Source organism: Heptranchias perlo, chromosome 10 (genome assembly GCF_035084215.1).
Source record: "Heptranchias perlo isolate sHepPer1 chromosome 10, sHepPer1.hap1, whole genome shotgun sequence".
In the NCBI taxonomy this organism is placed as follows: domain Eukaryota; kingdom Metazoa; phylum Chordata; class Chondrichthyes; order Hexanchiformes; family Hexanchidae; genus Heptranchias; species Heptranchias perlo.
Window position 1 is genome coordinate 15,962,443 of NC_090334.1, and position 18,477 is coordinate 15,980,919.

Below are 18,477 nucleotides of genomic sequence, written 5' to 3' on the forward strand. Positions count from 1 at the left end.
AAAGACTAAGAGGATTAGGTGTAAGGAAACCCTCAGCTGCATCTACTCCAGTGTCACCAGTGGACACGGCCTCTGCTCTGCCATGATGGATAAGATGTGCTCTTCAAAGGGGGAGAAGGTGTGCAGGCACCCGGCTGATCTCCGGTGGCAGCCTGTTACCTGGTGTTGTGTGCGACCTTCTCCTGCAAGAAAGAGGGAAGTGTGTTAGCGAGAGTCTCATAAGGCGTTTGGAGAGTGTGGCTGTCTTGGTGGAACAGCTGATAGTCTGTGTGTGTGAGAGGTGAGTTGTGAGTTGTGGAAAAGTGGGGGTTGTAATAGTGGCGAGTGTGTGAGGTTGAGGAGAACGCGGTTTAGTGAAGTGTGCTGTAGTGATTGCTGGGCAGTGCAGGGTGAGGGCAGTGTTGTGAGCGCTGTCAGTGTTATAATTAATAAAGCTGTGAGCCGTGCAGCTGTGATCAGGAAGTATCAGAGCAATCTTCCGACTGTAACAACTCCAGTTAGATCACTGAATTTTTTCCTGCATTGCCGCCATGTCCTTAGTGCAATGTTCCTGGTATTGATGTGCTCAGCAATCTCTTCCCACTCCTGAGTAGATGCCTGGAGGGCTTCCAGTCCCCCCAGTATGCATGCAGCCAATGAACAGCGCAGGTAGCACTGGCTGCACACACGGATCATTAGAATTAGCAGGCAGCACGAATATTGCGTGCTGCCTGTATTGCCATTGACTGGCATGGGCAGTGAGCGTCATGCCTCCTGCATTCCAGTCTCTGGGTGTGATATGATTTCTAGGCCCTAGATCTTGATCAACAGGGAGGACCTTTCAAATTTCAGTTGTTAAGATAGTCAATAGGGGAATTCAAGTGTCACATTGTCAGTCTTCAAATTTGGCAAAAATACTTTTGCGACATTGCACCTTTTTTGAAAATAGTTCTTTTTCATTTCCGTGACCTCGAAAATTCTAAACTATCACACAGGTGAGTGGTGGTCTTGTGCGCTTGAGATTAAGGTACATTATTGGTACAGAACAGAGGGGGTTTTAAGTTTCATTTAAACTGTGACTGTAAGCTAAAAATGTTGTGTAAATCTGGAATCAAGGCCCGAGCTGACTCTGGAGTGAAGCGGACTGAGACATCCTGGGGAAGGAAATCGCACTTTGCTTTGCTCTGGAGTTAGGTCAGGCCCTGACTCTGGATTTACACTATAATATTAAATGTCCATGTGAACCAAAACCGCTTTACACCGATGCTACAGTATTATGTAAATGTAATCTTATTTTGCATCAAATGGTGCTATAGCCAACTTAGGAGTGCTTGACATTGACATTACCTGCACAAAATATCAAAGTGTTCCGTTTCCCAATTCTAACATCCCCCATCTTATTGGGCACAAAATTCACCAATAATGTCTTTTTTAAAGAAAATCATGTCTTAATAACGTTAAAGTCGGCCTGTTCTTTATGCGAGGGTATTAGGTCCAAACAATACAAATTAATTATCGACTGTATCATCACTGATATTGATAGGAAGTTACTGGAAGCCAAATAATATTAAAAATCACAATTATAACAATAATTGCTGAATTATCTACGAACCTCCTCATTCCTACTTTGTTAAATTTCCATCAGACTGACCTGAGCTTAAATTGTATTAAACATTGACCTTAGAGAATACATTTTTGGTGACTTGTGGAGTGAAGTCTCACTTGCTGGGACTGTGGGTCGACGAATTCGAGCAGAAGTTAACATTTCCAGTTTGTGATGATTCTGATTTTCTGGTTATTAATTTCATTTCAATAACTGGAAAATTTGGATTGCTGTGAATCAGGTGAGCTGACCTTCCAACCCATTCCTCTGATCTGTGCTCCTATCAATTGATTTTCTGCGCTGCGGAAGCAGTCTCCAAAAATATATCCGATGATTAATTGTTATCAAATAGAAAGAATGAATGATTATTCGTGCACCTTGGCACACAGAAAACCATCAAACTCAATTCATGAAGACCTGGAACTATTGGGAGGGGGCGGTATGTTGCACTGTATTTGCACTTTTTTCCAGCAGAAAGGAAACAAACTGGCAAAGCAAACTGTACAAGATGAATGACTTGATTAATATTTTTCCTGGCTGAACAATGGAATATAATGTAACTGCGCTATTTTCATTCTGTTTCTGCTTGCGTAGCTGGCCGTTCAATGTACATGGAATTATCTGACTGACGTGTTAATTTTTTGCAGCACTGAAGTAAATGAAATGAGAGACGCACTTACCATAGTCTGTGTTTTCTGGCTCCCAGCAGTTCGATGGCCAAAAGTATGGAGCCTATAATGAAGATTTATTTGTTACTGCAATTAATCTGACGACATTAAAGACACACGGGTAGATACACACAGCTCACTCCTCCCTTCGATGGGGCTAAGTCTACAGAATAGTGGAGAATAGCTTTTCTTTTGAGTTTGTTGTTGCTTCAGGTAACTATTTACATCGCACTATAGTTCTGATATCCATAGGAAACAAATGCCAGGAAGTACAAAATAGACAAGCTTCAACTGTGTTAGACTACTGAGTTTTCAGTGCTTGGTTTATTTTTCACTTTAGGTCAGATCTATCCAGTCGTAGTGAGAGAATCACCTGCAATGGCTTCTCTTCCCACTCCTGCACCATTACCTCTGGAGTCCCCCCAGGATCTAATCTTGGCCCCCCCTCCTATCTCTCATCTACATGCTGCCCCTCAGTGACATCATCCGAAAACACGACGTCAGGTTCCACATGTACGCTGATGCCACCCAGCTCCACCTCACCACCGCCTCTCTCGACCCCTCCACTACCTTTAATTTGCCACGCTGCTCGTCCGACATCCAGTAATGGTATATGTTAAAGGCTCCATATAAACGCAAGTTGTTGTGGTTGTTGTTGAATATCATTTTTGTGGTTTGTGTCAACTGAATTATTAGATGGGGTTGCGGGCTTATAACTCATTTCCATGTTTTTTTTAATGACATTTGACCTCTAGTTTGTGCTGACGGATCAGCAGTGAAGCGGGGGAGGTGCTAAAATTGACCTCAGCAGCAGTTTGTCAGAGAAAGATGGGAGTATGGATCGCTGAGCCAGACACAGACACCAGCGCACCAGACACAATGCACTGCTGGTTTTCTGTTCCGTGCTCCCATCAAGAAATACTCTGTACTAGGAGTGTGGCCTTACTTCATTTTTAAAAATTTATTCGTTCATGGGATGTGGGCGTCGCTGGCGAGGCCGGCATTTATTGCCCATCCCTAATTGCCCATGAACCGCTGCAGTCCGTGTGTTGAAGGTTCTCCCACAGTGCTGTTAGGAAGGGAGTTCCAGGATTTTGACCCAGCGACGATGAAGGAACGGCGATATATTTCCAAGTCGGGATGGTGTGTGACTTGGAGGGGAACGTGCAGGTGGTGTTGTTCCCATGTGCCTGCTGCTCTAGTCCTTCTAGGTGGTAGAGGTCGCGGGTTTGGGAGGTGCTGTCGAAGAAGCCTTGGCGAGTTGCTGCAGTGCATCCTGTGGATGGCACACACTGCAGCCACTGTGCGCCGGTGGTGAAGGGAGTGAATGTTTAGGGTGGTGGATGGGGTGCCAATCAAGCGGGCTGCTTTGTCCTGGATGGTGTTGAGCTTCTTGAGTGTTGTTGGAGCTGCACTCATCCAGGCAAGTGAAGAGTATTCCATCCTTTCATATGACCTTTAGCTAAAACAAGGCACTGGAACTTTTAAAATGGAAGCCCTGGCTTGTGTTTCTGCTAAGATTTCCCCTGTCCTTTTGTCTTCTAAGGCTTCGCTATTGACCATCCCCCACCATGGCAGGAGAGGGTCTGGGCAGGGTGGGGGAGTACGGTTATAAAGTGAAATGCGCGGAACACGACCCCAACCCGCTAAGCACGTGTCCGTTGCCTTTTTTACGGCGGTGGGTATCCCGTCTGAGTAACCCGCTGTGGAGAGGTGGGGCGCTTAATTAACATATTTAAATCGGGCTCCCACAGTGGAATTGGGAGCCCAAATTGAAATTCACTGCTGCTGTGTGGGTTTGCCAGGGGTCAGAAAACCTGGCAGTGAAAGGGAGGCGGGAGCTGCCGCCTCCACCAGGCAAGTCCCTCTTTCATCACTCCTTGTGGGCCAAAGGAGCAGGAATGCTCCCTCCAACCCCCTCAAGGAAGCCTTTGGCCTCCCCCAGCCCTGATTGCTGATCTTCCCCAACTCCCGATCGCAGGCCTCTCCCCCCTCCCAATTGCCAGGGACTGTCCCCAAGAGTCCCCAGCTGCGGCCTCCTGCTGCTGGTGTTCCATCCCGCCCACCGGCCAGGCTGTCCATTTGGCCGGCTGCCAGGCAGGAGGCAGAGCTACAAGATGTGAATGAGGTCCTGCCGTTAAGTTCGGCAGGGCCTCCACATCCCCGGCCTTGCTGTGTTCTTCGGCCGTTTTCAGCCTCCCCCACACCCTCACTGTAAATATCGGGGTCAGAGTTTCTGAGGTTCAAGAAAATACGCAGTACTATCGTGGGAAGATTGCTGTAGCAAGGATTCGACACAGACACCAGGGGCTAAATGGTCTCCTTCTGTGCTATAAATGTATATATTATAAGTCACTATATATTACATTGCAACAGGAATCCTCTCCTGAAGTGAAACTTTGGATTCATTTTAATCTGTGGAAAATCAAGCAGGCTGTAGAATATGATGCACTGGACATTGTGCCAAGTTCCTGATGTGTGCTCCCGTTGTGCACAGTCCTGTGTTGGGAGCGCCAATTTGTAAAATTTACCCCTTTCTATTGATGTATATCTACATAACTCACTCACTATACTGGGAAATACTTATTCTCCATATGGCAATACATACAAAATATGAAGAAGAAATGTGAGCACTCATGCATTGGGAATGTATGGACTGAGGTAGCAACATACACAATTTACACAGGGAAAAGTATAGACTCGTACAGCAACACCTATAATCTATATAGGGAAATGTATAGCAACACCTCTCCAAATCTTCACTGGGTTGAAATCAGGACTCTTTGCACAGTCTTCTATTCTAACTCATTCTTTCCCAGATCTCAAAACTGTGGAACCCCTCACCTCCCTCAATCTGTCCTTCCTCCTACAACCCGCAGGATTTTAAAACCCAAGTTTGGCATCCGCTAATCCCAAATTCCGATTAACCTTGTTTTTCCTTTTTGCTCTTCTCAACCTTGGCCAGCACTGTAGGCCTTGGCACTTCACCTTAGTTACTGAATTAAAAATAAACACACTCTCTGGCGAATGCATTAACTGCTTATCTGTTTGAGGTCAGCTAACTCAGTAAAGGCTGAAGATCCAATCTGGACTTGTATGATATTGAATGATGCAGATACCCACTAAGCCATATGGGAGTTTTCTCTCATGATCTTTAATAGCCTTTATTTAGTGTGAGACTGAGCTGAGCATGAGCTGTGGTCTCCAGTGTTAATGGAGCCATCTAATGTTTCAAGTCAATTCCCAGTTGTAGAATTGAAGGAAAGAAAATCTGCCAACCAGCAAAAGCCCAAATATTTTATGCAGTCTTGTAGCTTACATCAACTGCCAATAAAGTAACTGCACTTCACAATGTTACTCATATATATTACTTAAAAGCAAAGGACTTAAGAACTATTTACTACAATACAAGGTTTTTGGTCAATAATCATTGTGGAAATGTGCCTCTCTGATGAATACAGTTTCTGTTAAGAGCACATTTTATGGGAATTTTCCTCTTTGCTCCCTCTGTTTAAGGGGGGGGGGGGAAAGGTTTGCTATTGACCCTGCCAAAGTCCGTGAAGTTAAGAGGGAGATCCCTTAATTTCCATGGCAGTGACAGGTGCCTGCACCACAAGGGAGGCGTCTAGAGCTCCCCCAGCACACTGTAAAGGCCAGAAAGTCCACATGAAGGGTGGTCTGCCAGTGGGGGAGAGGGTACCATGCCCTCCCCTGAAAACACCCAGAAATTGCCTCAGCAGTCCACTGTATGAGGCCGAGAACGCTTTTCAAATAAAAAAATCCAATCCTCTACAGAGGTCCCAGACATGGCAAGAGCTTGGACCCTTAATGGCTTGATCTCACCAGCAGCTGTTCCCGCTCCCACCAACTGAAAGGCCAAGGATGCAGGAACTCTAACGTTTGCCACTGGCCTTGTCGGGGGCAGGTCGAATGGAATTTCCAGTGTATCCGGCTCCTATCCTATTTCCCTGTTGTCCGGGTGGACTCCCACCGAAGTTATGGTGGAAGAACACTGGAATAGCTGCGGATTTCCGGGGCCACAGTATTAAACACACTTTGACAAGTGAACCCTTCAGTTCAAGGTAACTTAGGCAAAGGGGCTCTCTGATTCTGGAAAAGGAGGTACGGTCACTCACCTGAAACCTGTAAAATGTCCCATCATCCTTCAGTGTCAGCACATGGTCTGAGATAGGAAACAGGTATCCTTGAGCAGCGATGAGGCTCCCTAGGTGTATTGCTTCGCCTGTGAATAGGAAAAAAGGAAATATAATTTGAATAATATTCCTATTATCATAGATTCCATTTAAACCGTCTTTCTCCTGCCCCCCCTCCCCCACTTGTTTGCTTTTAGGGTTCCTTGTTGCTGCATCCCACTGTTATGCTTCTTCCTTCAACAAAGTCTGTTATGATTATTGCCGAATGTCCCTCACCAGTGCAATTTAGTAAAATACTCAAAGTTGCAGATCAATATGTGTACTCCAATTGGCAGAATGTGACTAGTGGCGTCCCCCAGGGATCTGTACAGAAGCCTCAACTTTTCATTACATTTATAAATGACTTGGATGAAGTAACAGAGAGTCGTATATCCAAGCTTGCTGATGACATTAAGACAGATGGCACAGTAAATAATGTAGATGGAAGCAGAAAGTTGCAATGTGATATTGATAGATTAAGTGAGTGGGCAAAACTGTGGCAGATGGAGTTAAATGTGGAGAAATGTGAGGTCATCCACTTTGGACTTAAGAAAGATAGATCAGAGTATTTTCTAAATGGTGAGAAGCTAGGGACCGTGGAGGAGCAGAGGGATTTAGGGGTCCAAGTACAGAAATCACTAAAAACTAGAGGACAGGTACAAAAAATAATTTAAAAGGCTAATGGAATGTTGGCCTTTATCTCAAGAGGGCTGGAATACAAAGGGGTGGAAGTTATGTTACAGTTATATAAAGCTCTGGTTAGACCCCATCTGGAGTGCTGTGTTCAGTTTTGGGCACCGTACCACAGGAAGGATATATTGGCCTTGGAGGGGGAGCAGCGCAGATTCACCAGAATGATACCGGGGGGGGGGGGGGGGGGGGGGCTAAAAGGGTTAAATTATAAGGACAGGTTGCATAGAATAGGCTCGTACCTCCTTGAGTACAACAACAACAACTTGCATTTATATAGCTCCATTAATGCAATAAAATGTCCCAAGGCCCTTCACAGGAGCATTAGCAAACAAAATTTGACACCGAGCCACATAAGGAGGTATTAGGACAGTTGATCAAAGCAAAGAGGTAGGTTTTAAGAAGCATCTTAAAGGAGGAGAGGTAGAGAGGCGGAGACGCGTAAGGAGGCAATTCCAGAGCTTAGGACCAAGGCAGCTGAAGGCACGGCCGCCAATGGTGGAGCGATGAATATCGGGGATGCGCAAGAGGCCAGTATTGGAAGAGCGCAGAGATCTAGGTGGTTTATGGGGCTGGAGGAGGTTACAGAGATAGGGAGGGGTGAGGCCATGGAAGGATTTGAAAATAAGGATAAGAATTTTAAAATCGAGGTGTTGCTGACTTGGTGCGAGTTAGGATACGGGCAGCAGAGTTTTGGATGAGCTCAAGATGATTAAGAGGTGATCTAATTGAGGTGTTTAAGATGATTAAAGGATTTGATAGGGTTGATAGAGAGAAGCTACTTCCTCTGCTGGGGAGTCCAGAACAAGGGGGCATAACCTTAAAATTAGAGCTAGGCCATTCAGGGATGATATCAAGAAACACTTCTATCATAAAGGATAGTGGAAATCTGGAACTCTCTCCCCAAAAAGCTGTTGAGGCTAGTTCAATTAAAAATTTCAAAACTGAGATTGATAGATTTTTGTTAGGCAATGGTATTAAGGATTATGGAACCAAGGCGGACAGATGGAGTTAAAATACAGATCAGCCATGATCTAACTGAATGGCGGAACAGGCTCAGGATATGGAATGCTCTACTCCTGTTCCTGTGTTCTTATGATATTCTAGATATGTGAGGTTTTGATGAGAACAATTCTTCCTAAGCACAAGAGCAAATTTTGTGTAATTTTCCTATTTGTTTCCTCTCTGTTTGAAGATTACATTGACTGGCTGTGAGGGGACTTCAATCCAAACTGTCAGTCTTTTATTAACAAACCGAAGTGATGGGCCAAGGCCCATAGTCTGGATACCACCAAGGTTGAAAGGAGTAGAAAAGATGAATTATTCAGGAGGCGACTATTAAGTGATATAAATTTGTTTTTAAAAGGTTTGTGCAGGAGGAAGTGAAGTCTAAGGTGAGTAAGGAATTCCACAGTTATGAGGTGCTAAGAGTTTAGAAGAATGAGAGGTGATCTCGTCGAAACATATAAAATTCTAACAGGACTAGACAGATTAGATACAGGGAGGATGTTCCCGATGAATGGGGAATCCAGAACCAGGGGTCACAGTCTCAGGATACGGGGTATGCCATTTAGAACCGAGATGAGGAGAAATTTCTTCACTCAGAGGGTGGTGAACCTGTGGAATTATCTACCACAAAAGGCAGTGGAGGCCAAGTCATTAAATATATTCAAAAAGGAGATAGATATATTTCTTAATGTTAAAGTGATCAAGGGAAATGGGGAAAAAGTGGGAACAGGGTACTGAGTTAGACGATCAGCCATGATCACTTTGAATGATGAAGCAGGCCCGAAGGGCCGAATGGCCTACTCTTGCTCCTATTTTCTATGTTTCTATGATTCTATGAATAACTTAGAATACAAAACTATGTGATGAGTCTTGACTCAATTTAGTGGGGATGTAAAGTGAAGTTAGAATAGGGCAGTGTATTCGAAACTTAGAATGAGAAAGAGAAGAACGAGAAAAAGAAGAAACTTTGACCATAGCTGTATCCACAAAATAGAAAAAAACAAGAAGGTTGAGATCGGTAGGGATAGATTGGAGGCACGAAGTAAGGGAGTAATCACCTATTAAACCAGAAGATTTTTCCTTCATCCTGTCCAGAAGTGTGAGGATACAATTCCACACCAACTTTAGCCTCATAGGAAAGCTGATGTGTAAACAGGTACTGATCAACACTGGAGCACATGCTTTCAGGAGCTATGTTCATTTCTTATCCACCCCACTATATATCCCCAAAAGTAAAATATGTAACATATTGAACACCTAAATGATTCAACAATTTTCAAAATTAAACAACACCACCAATAAACTCATCCATGCCATCTTCCAATGGCTTTCACCCACACAGGAACCAGCTTCTCCATTTCAGACATTCAGAGTTTCTCATATATAATAACGTGTGGTAATGCTGGGTCAGTGTGAATCAGTGTATTGTCCAACTCACCATACACCACTATGGAAGATCGGCCAGGAGGTACAAAAAATTGCTCGTATCCCGAGTCTGACTCTTGGGATGCCCCAATTATAACCTCCTTTTAGCCTGAAAGCCTTTCATTTATGGATACTTTGATTCCTGTTTTCCAGCCAATCTTTTATCAAGCAAAAGTACTTTACATCCTCTTCCATGTCTGCTTACCTTAACCATTCATTTGTGATGTGGAACCTTGTTAAAGGCTTTCAAAATATCTAAGTATATAATAATAACTGCATTTCCCTTGTCCACCCTAACAGTAATGTTTCTGAAAACTCCAGAAGGTTGGCTAAACACAACACCCTCTTTCCAGGCCCCTTGCTGATGATCCTTTAACAAGTTATCCTTTTTCTAAATCTGGCACCCACTTGATCTCTCAAAATTGTCTCAAAGACTTTCCCTGCCACACATGCTTCATTCACTGGCCTGCTGTTTCCGGCTATGTCTCTTGACAAGTTCAAGAATATATCCAACAGTTAGCAAACCTACAAAAATCTAACTTAAGGGTTCACTCATTTCAGCTCCCATCTCCTTATTTTCCTCTTTTTTTGTGTAAATTTTGTACTCATCAAGCTGAGGGATGTCAGTGCTAGGGAATGGAACACTTTGGTCCCGATATTTACGGGAGGCGGGAAGGGTGCGGGGGAAATCCAGCAAGGCCGGGGGTGCGGAGGACCGGCCGAATTTAACTGCAGGACCTCATTATAATCTTTTTCTTCCGTTTCCCGCCTGGCAGCCGGCCAAATTGACAGACTGGCCGGCTGCCGGGCGGGAAAAGCAGTGGAAAGAAGCCGCAGACGGGGTCCCTCGAGGATGGTCCCCGACAATCATGCTCGCGGGGCAAGTTACAAATCAGGGGTTGGGAGCGGGGAGGGAGGTCACCCATTTCAGCAGAAGCTAGAGAAAGGCCGCGATCGGCAGAAGGGAGGCCAAAGGCGTCCTTCAGGGGCCAGCGGGAGAGGCGGGGGGAGAGCACTGCTGCTCCTCTTGGCCCACAAGGAGTGGTATAAAAAGGACTTACCTTTTGGAGCTGGCAGCTCGCGCCTCCCTCCTGCTGCCGGGTTTTCTGAGCCCTGGAAACCCGGCTGGCAGCAGTTAAATTTAAATCAGGCTCCCAATTGCACTGTATGAGCCTGATTTAAATATGTCAATGAGGTGTCCCGCTGCCGTAAAAACAGCAACTGGGGTGTAGGCGTTGGGTTGGGGGTGCGTTCCCTGTTTTTTAGGGTTTAACGCCCTCACCCCAACCTCCTCCCACCCATCGTGGGGGCGTTAACATCGAGACAGTTCTGTTTAAGCACTTAGTGTCAAGCATCATTTTTACCCTCAGTAATTGATGTAAAATGTGAATAAGAACTAAAAGATTAGCCTCTCACAGGCCAGGTATGGCACAGTTAGATATAGCATGGCTCGATGCTCAATTCAGTCTGCCCCAACGATGTGCTGCAGCACCAGTCTCAGAAGAGCGCCCCCTACTGCACCAGAATTAAATTTTCTAGTTCCACATCAGCCAGTCTGTGCCGTCTCTGAGTGAGGTTGTCAATTTAGTGCCAAATGAAGGGCAGTTTTGTGATGTGGGCCTATGGCCACTGGATTGAGAGTGCCCAAACCATTATACACGGAACCTGTACAGCCACCAGTTACAAGAACATTTCATTCCAAACCCTGCATTGGATTTGAACGCAGGTCCTAGAAGTGAGAGGCTTGTGTTGCAAGCAAGATTTACAAGGATGATACTAGAACTGAGAGATTATGACTATCAGGAAAGACTGAACAGGTTGGGGCTCAGAGAAGGCTGAGAGGTGACCTGATAGAGGTCTTTAAGATTATGGAAGGGTTTGATAGGGTAAACGAAGAGAAGATGTTTCCACTTGTGGGGGAGACCAGAACTAGGGGCCGTAAATATAAGATAGTCACTAATAAATCCAATAGGGAGTTCAGGAGAAACATCTTTACTCAGATAGTGGTGAGAATGTGGACTTGCTACCACATGGAGTGGTTGAGGCGAATAGCGTAGATGCATTTAAGGGGATGCTAGATAAGTACACGAGCGAAGAAGCAATAGAAGGATATATTGATAGGGTTAGATGAAGTAAGGTGGGAGAAGGCTCCTGTGGACATAAACACCGGCATGGACCTGTTGGGCCGAATGCCCAGTTTCTGTGCTGTAAATACTATGTAATATGTAATATATATATATCTTTTAACGTCTAATCTTTTTGCAACCATATCATTTGCTATTTGCATTCTGTCTAGATCTTTTCACTTGTCTTTTTATGTGAAGGCATAGGAACAGAAGCAGGCCATTCAGCCCCTCAAGCCTATTCCACTATTCAATTAGATCATGGCTGACCTGTAGCTCAACTCCATTTACCCACCTTTGCTCGCTATCCCTTTATACCGTTATCTAACAAAAATCTATCGATCTCAGTCTTAAAAATTTTAATTGACCCCCAGCATCTATAGACTTTTGAGGGAGAGTTCCAGAAAAACCACTACCCTTTTTGTGAAAAAATGCTTCCTGATTTCACTCTTGAAAGACCTAGCTCTAATTTTAAGATTATGCCCCCTTGTTCTAGATTCTCGCACCAGGGGAAATAGTTTCTCTGTATCGACCCAGTCGAATCCCTTTATCATTTTAAACACCTTGATTAGGCCACCCCTCAATCTTCTAAATTTACGGGAATACAAGCCATGTTTATAGAAGAATAAAGAAAGAAAGACTTGCATTTCTAAAGTGCCTTTCATGACCTCGGGACATCTCAAAGCGCATTACAACCATTGAAGTACTTTTGAAGTGTAGTCACTGTTGTTCGTTTATGCAACCTGCCCTCATAATTTAACCCTTTAAGCCCTGGTATAATTCTGGTGAATCTGCGCTGTGCCCCTTCCTACGCTAATATATCTTTCCTGAAGTTCGGTGCCCAAAACTGAATGCAGTTCTCCAGATGGGGTCTGACCAAGACTCTGTGCAACTGAAGCATCCCTTCCTCACTTTTGTATTCCAACCTCCATGAGATAAAGGCCAACATTTCATTAATCTTTTTCATCACTTTTTGTACTTGCTTTTAGCGATTTGTGTACATGGACACCTAAGTCCTTTTGCTCCTCCAATGCTCCAAGTTTCTCACCATTAAGAAAATAATTAAGAAAAGACAGCTGTTAAGCAACTATTTAATGAAACTGCCATTGCTGTGTCTCTGGATTCAAGCTTCCCACTATCACTTTTTAATGGATTAATCATTTCTCTCACACTTTTTTGCTGGGGATATATTTGAAAATCCATTAGTTATTAGAATCATAGAATCATAGAAGGTTACAGCAAGGAAGGAGGCCATTCGGCCCATTGAGTCCGCGCCGGCCCTATGCATGAGCAATCCAGCTAGTCTTACTGTCCTGTCCTATCCCCATAGCCCTGCACATTTTTTTGTTTCAAGTACTTATCCAGTTCCCTTTTGAAGGCCATGATTGACTCTGCTTCCACCACTCCCTCGGGCAGTGCTTTCCAGATCCTAACCACTCACTGTGTAAAAAAGTTTTTCCTCATCTCAACTTTGGTTCTTTTGCCAATCACCTTATATCTACATCCTCTGGTTCTTAACCCTTCTGCCAATGGGAACAGTTTCTCTGTATCTACTCTGTCTAGACCCTTCATGATTTTGAATACCTCCATCCAATCTCCTCTCAACCTTCTCTGTTTCAAGGAGAACAATCCCAGCTTCTCCAGTCTATCCACGTAATTTAAGTCCCTCATCCCTGGAATCATTCTAGTAAATCTCCTCTGCACCCTCTATAAGGCCTTCCCATCCTTCCTAAAGTGCGGTGCCCAGAACTGGACACAATACTCCAGTTGTGGCCGAACCAGTGTTTAATAAAGGTTCATCATGACGTCCTTGCTTTTGTACTCTATGTCTCTAATTATAAAGCCCACGACTCCATATGCTTTTTTAGCCGCTTTCTCAACCTGCCCTGCCACCTTTAACAATTTATTAACTGAGATATTCTCAGAAATCTTTCTGTCTATGGGTCACTTGTCTTCTCCTATTGTGTTTTTTTCACCAGGTCTAGCTTGTCTTTATAATTCGCCCAATCCTGCTTACCCTTCAATCATTTAACATTCACTAAAGCACTGTCAAGTTAGCACTGTTATCACAGATTTGACTTGGTTGGTAAAAGCATTTGCAGGATAAACTGTGCAAAGCAGATTGTAAACATAGAATGCTGTCTTTTCAGGCCACGTAATTAAATTCATAATTGTCATTCTTTCTTTACCTTGATCTTCAATGTTCAGGCTCTTCATCAACCACTGTACAATGTCAGCACCTGAAATGGAAAGATAATGCAAAACAAATGATTGAACTGAGAGCCCGATGCAAGTGCATTGTCATTAACAAATCTATCAAAGCTGCTCATCTAGGAGCTTTGATGAAAATTCTTTTTATAGTGAGACTAAGAATAGACCAAGTTCCAAATTAGAAAGTAACACCTTCATAATTAAAATCAAAACCAAACACGTCTGTTCTATTATTAAACCCATGGTCACTGCAGGACTATGGTAATCTCATGAGGGGAGTACAAACAAACGCAGTGTTACTTACTGCTTTAGAAGCTTGTTTTGAATCAACTCCCATGGCTTAATGTTGAGCCACTAAGAAAATGGCAGGATGGGAAAAATTGGAGGCTTCACAGGATATTTTTCACATTTTTGTACTAAAAAATACTGACCTGGACAATGACTGTTAGGGAAATAGTTTTGGCAGGGGTACTTACTGTCTACACAGAAAATATGTTTTTAAATGTATTTCCAAATAAAACCATTGCCCTCAGTGGGACAGTCATGTTTTTAGAATTTTGACAATTTGACCTAGGAGGGATTTGGAATTAATTTATATTAAGATGTTGCTATTAACTTAAATTCAGCTCATAAGGGATTCAATCCACACAACACAATCTGCTTCTGGAATATGGATTAGATCCAGGCGAAGTGGCTAGAGAAACATTATTTCTTGCATACCATGTCAGCTTGAAACAATGGAGTTCATTAAGACATTCCAGTGCCATTCACACCTAATATGTTGCAATGGTTTCACTCATTTAAGAACAGTTGAAAATATTATGTAGGTGAGGTATAGGAGATCTTTGATTTGAAATGGCATTATAAACAAAAGATACTGGATGGCTGATCTATCTGGTAGTAATCCAATTCAGGGGTTCAGTATCCTCGGATCTGCTCCAACTTCGCCATCGTAACTTTTCCGGAAGAGCGGCAGAAACCCAATTGACGATTTGCCTTCAGGTGAAGAGATGGCGGTGGAGTGGGGGCAGATCAGAGGAAATTCATGGCCATAATATTCCACTCAAGTGAATCTCTAGCAGCTAAACTCCTACACTGGATTGGTGTCTGTATTTCACCCAAGAGTCACCCAGTATGGTTACTAATTTATAAACAACTAAGTGAAAAATCTTGTGTTTCCGGTGGCTACGGATTTGATGTTGGATTGAATGGTAGTTGGGTCATTTGATAGAAGGTGTGATTCTGTGCTTTCAGTAAGAGGCGGTGACTGTAGGTTTTAGGGGCAATAGTAGAAAATTACTAAATAAGGATAAACTGACATGAGCAGAAAGCAACATAGATAAATGTAAGTGTATACAGACAGCTTTCTGCACATATTTCTGATGACACAGGAAGAGACATTTTGAGTATTCAGGCTGGGTGAGATAACAACAACAACTTGCATTTATATAACACTTTTAACGTAATAAAACATCTTCACAGGAGCATTATCAAACATAATTTGACACCGAGCCACATAACCAGAAACCACAAACCGCGACAAATAGCCACATATTAGGGCAGGGGACCAAAAGCATGGTCAAAGAGGTAGGTTTTAAGCTGCATCTTAAAGGAGGAGAAAAAGGTGGAGAGACTGCGAGGCTTAGTAAGGGAATTCCAGAGCTTAGGGCCTAAACAGCTGAAGGCGATGAAAATCGGGGATGCACAAGAGGCCTTAATTGGAGGAACGCAGAGGTGTTGGAGGGTTGTAGGGCTGGAAGAGGTTACAGAGATAGGGAGGGGCGAGGCCACGGAAGGATGTTAAATTCGTGGCGTTGCTGAACCGGGGCCCATTGTAGGACAGCGAGCACAGGGGTGATGGGTGAACAGGACTTGGTGCGAGTTAGGATTCGGGCAGTGGAGTTTTGGATCAGCTCAAGTTTACAGAGGATGGAAGATGGAAGACCAGCCAGGAGAGCATTGGAATAGTTGAGTCTGGAGGTAACAAAAGCATGGATGAGAGTTTCAGCAGCAGGTGGATTGAGGCAGGGGCAGAGACTGGTGATATTACTGAGGTAGAAATAGGCGGCCTTGGTGATGGAGAGGATATAGGGTTGGAAGCTCAGCTCAGGGTCAAATAGGACACCGAGGTTGCGAATGGTCTGGTTGAGCCTCAGACGGTGGCCAGAGAGAGGGATGGTGTCGGTGGCTAGGGAATGGAGTTTGTGGCGGGGACCGAAGAAAATAGCTTCGGTCTTCCCAATATCTAATTGGAAGAAATTCCTGCTGGATGTCGGACAAGCAGTGTGACAAATCATAGACAGTGGTGGGGTCGAGAGAGGTGCAGGTGAGGTAGAGCTGGGTGTCATCAGGGTACATGTGGAATCTGATGTTGTGTTTTCAGATGATATCACCAAGGGGCAGCATGTAGATGAGAAATAGGAGGGGGCCAAGGATAGATCCTTGGAGGACTCCTGAGGTAACGGTGCGGGAGCAGGTAGAGAAGCCATTGCAGTAGATTCTCTGACTACGACTGGATAAATAAGAATGGAACCAGGCGAGCACAGTCCCACCCAGCTGGACGACGGAGGAGAGGCGTGGAAGGAGGATGGTGTGGTCAAACGTGTCAAAGGCTGCAGACAGGTTGAGAAGGATGAGGAGGGGTAGTTTACCACGGTCACAGTCACATTGGATGTCATTTGTGGCATTGATTAGGGAAAGGAAGGTTGAAGATGGGATGGTAGTTTGCAAAGACAGATGGGTCAAGGGTGGGTTTTTTGAGGAGGTGGGTGATGACGGCAGATTTGAAAGGGAGGGGGACAGTACCTGAGGAGAGGGAACCATTTACAATATCAGCTAATGTGGCCCAGAAAGGGAAGTTGGGTGGTCAGTAGTTTAGTGGGAATAGGGTCGAGGGGGCAGGAGATGGGCCTCATTGGCAAGATGAGCTCAAAGAGGGCATAAAGGGAGGTAGTAGAGAAACTAGAGAAGTATGGAAGTTCAGGACTAGGGAAGGGGGTAAGAAATCAGTTACCTAGGCAACTGTGACAATTTTATAGTTAACCATTTCACAAGCAAAAGTAAGCATGAATAATAGAATAGATCAGATTATAACATATGATCTTAATATTATAAGAACTAACATAATAAACAGAAGGAAAGCTACTATAGATCAGCAGAATGCTTAACTGAGACTTTGTTGGTGAAGGGGGTAAAGTCAGACAATTGAAGTGCTGTCCGGGAAAGACAGGCTCCAGCCATGGCGTAGTGAAATAGAGAAACCTTGAGGAGATAAGGGATGAGGCCTAATGTCTGTACTGCCGAACTGGACAAACTGGTTTCTACCATTTTTCAGAAAGACAATAGCACATGGTGCCATGGTTACATCATATCCTGTGACCAAAGTAGATGTGTTGTAGAAGGGATATAAAGGTTGGCTTATTCTAGTGCCCTGGGGTCAACTTGAAGTTAAGACATTGGCGATCAACCTCAGGACGCCCAAGGTTCCATCCAGCAGACTGGCTACATGTAATTATGTGGATGTGTATCACCTATGTTGGGGGTGGGGAGGTGTCAGAACCCAGCAATGATGAGGGAGGGAAAGATTGGAGCTTGTTGAGGGGGTGGGAGGGTGGTGGGTGGGGGTCGCTGACCGCAGCAGTGAGGAGAGGCCGCGATTGGCAGAGGGGAGGCTGAAGGTTTGCTTGAGGGGCTGGGGAGATCACTCCAGCTCCTTCTGGCCCACAAGGAGTGCTCTAAAAAAGCACTAACCTACTTGATCCGACTGCTCTCGCCTCCCTTTCACTGCTGGGAAACCCAGCCAGTGCCAGTAACTGCACTGTGGGAGCCTGATTTAAATATGTTAATGACATGTCCCGCCTCTCCAAGACAGGCCACACGCACGGCATGAAACCTGCCTCCCATAAAAATGGTGGCAGGCGCGTACTCGACGGGTTTGGGACGCGTTCCCCGTTTTAAAATTCCACCTCCCCCCCACCAACCCTCTCCCACCCATCGTGGGGGAGTTAACATAGACCCCGATGATACTGTTAAGCCATTGCCATGTGCAATGGAACATTAGAGGCTGGACCTGCAACTTGCCCATATGGTGACTGCAGAGGGCCAAATCTCAGCTGAGTTGTCAAGGGGTAGCAAATAGCAGAGAGGTACATTTTTTTAAAATTTGCTCTCAGAATGTGGGCGATGCTGGCAAAGCCACATTTTTATTGCTGATTCCCAATTGCCTTGAGAAGGTGATGATTGGTGACGGATCCTCTCTTTCAACCACTGCAGTCTTTACGCTGAAGGTGCTCCCACAATAGTGATAGGCAGGGAATTCTAGGACGATGAAGGAATGGCAGTAAATGTCCAAGTTAGAGTGGTGTGAGACTTGGAGAGAAATTTGCAGATGATGGTGTTCTCAAGATCTTGCTGCTCTTGTCCTTCTTGCTGATAGAAGTTGCAGGACAAGGAGGTGTTGTCCAAGTAAGTTTGCCAAGTTGCTGCACTGCATCCTGTAGATTGTACATCCTGCAGCCACAGTGCGTTGGTAGTGGAGGGGTGGATATCCACTCCCTTCCCCATACTCTCCCATCACC

The 18,477-nt window shown here is 44.6% G+C and overlaps 1 protein-coding gene across 1 annotated transcript in view; it reads right to left on the reverse strand.

The window, feature by feature from the left end:
* Positions 1 to 17,258, reverse strand: part of LOC137326768 (regulator of G-protein signaling 6-like) — a 104,270-nt gene extending 87,012 nt beyond the window's left edge. Inside the window, exons 1-4 of the mRNA XM_067992162.1 lie at positions 17,198 to 17,258; positions 13,879 to 13,965; positions 6,387 to 6,493; positions 2,263 to 2,314 (exon numbers count right to left, since the gene is read on the reverse strand). Of these exons, the coding sequence (XP_067848263.1) occupies positions 2,263 to 2,314; positions 6,387 to 6,493; positions 13,879 to 13,965; positions 17,198 to 17,258 (307 nt within the window). The remainder of the gene's footprint in view (positions 1 to 2,262; positions 2,315 to 6,386; positions 6,494 to 13,878; positions 13,966 to 17,197) is intronic.
* Positions 17,259 to 18,477: the final 1,219 nt, after the last annotated feature.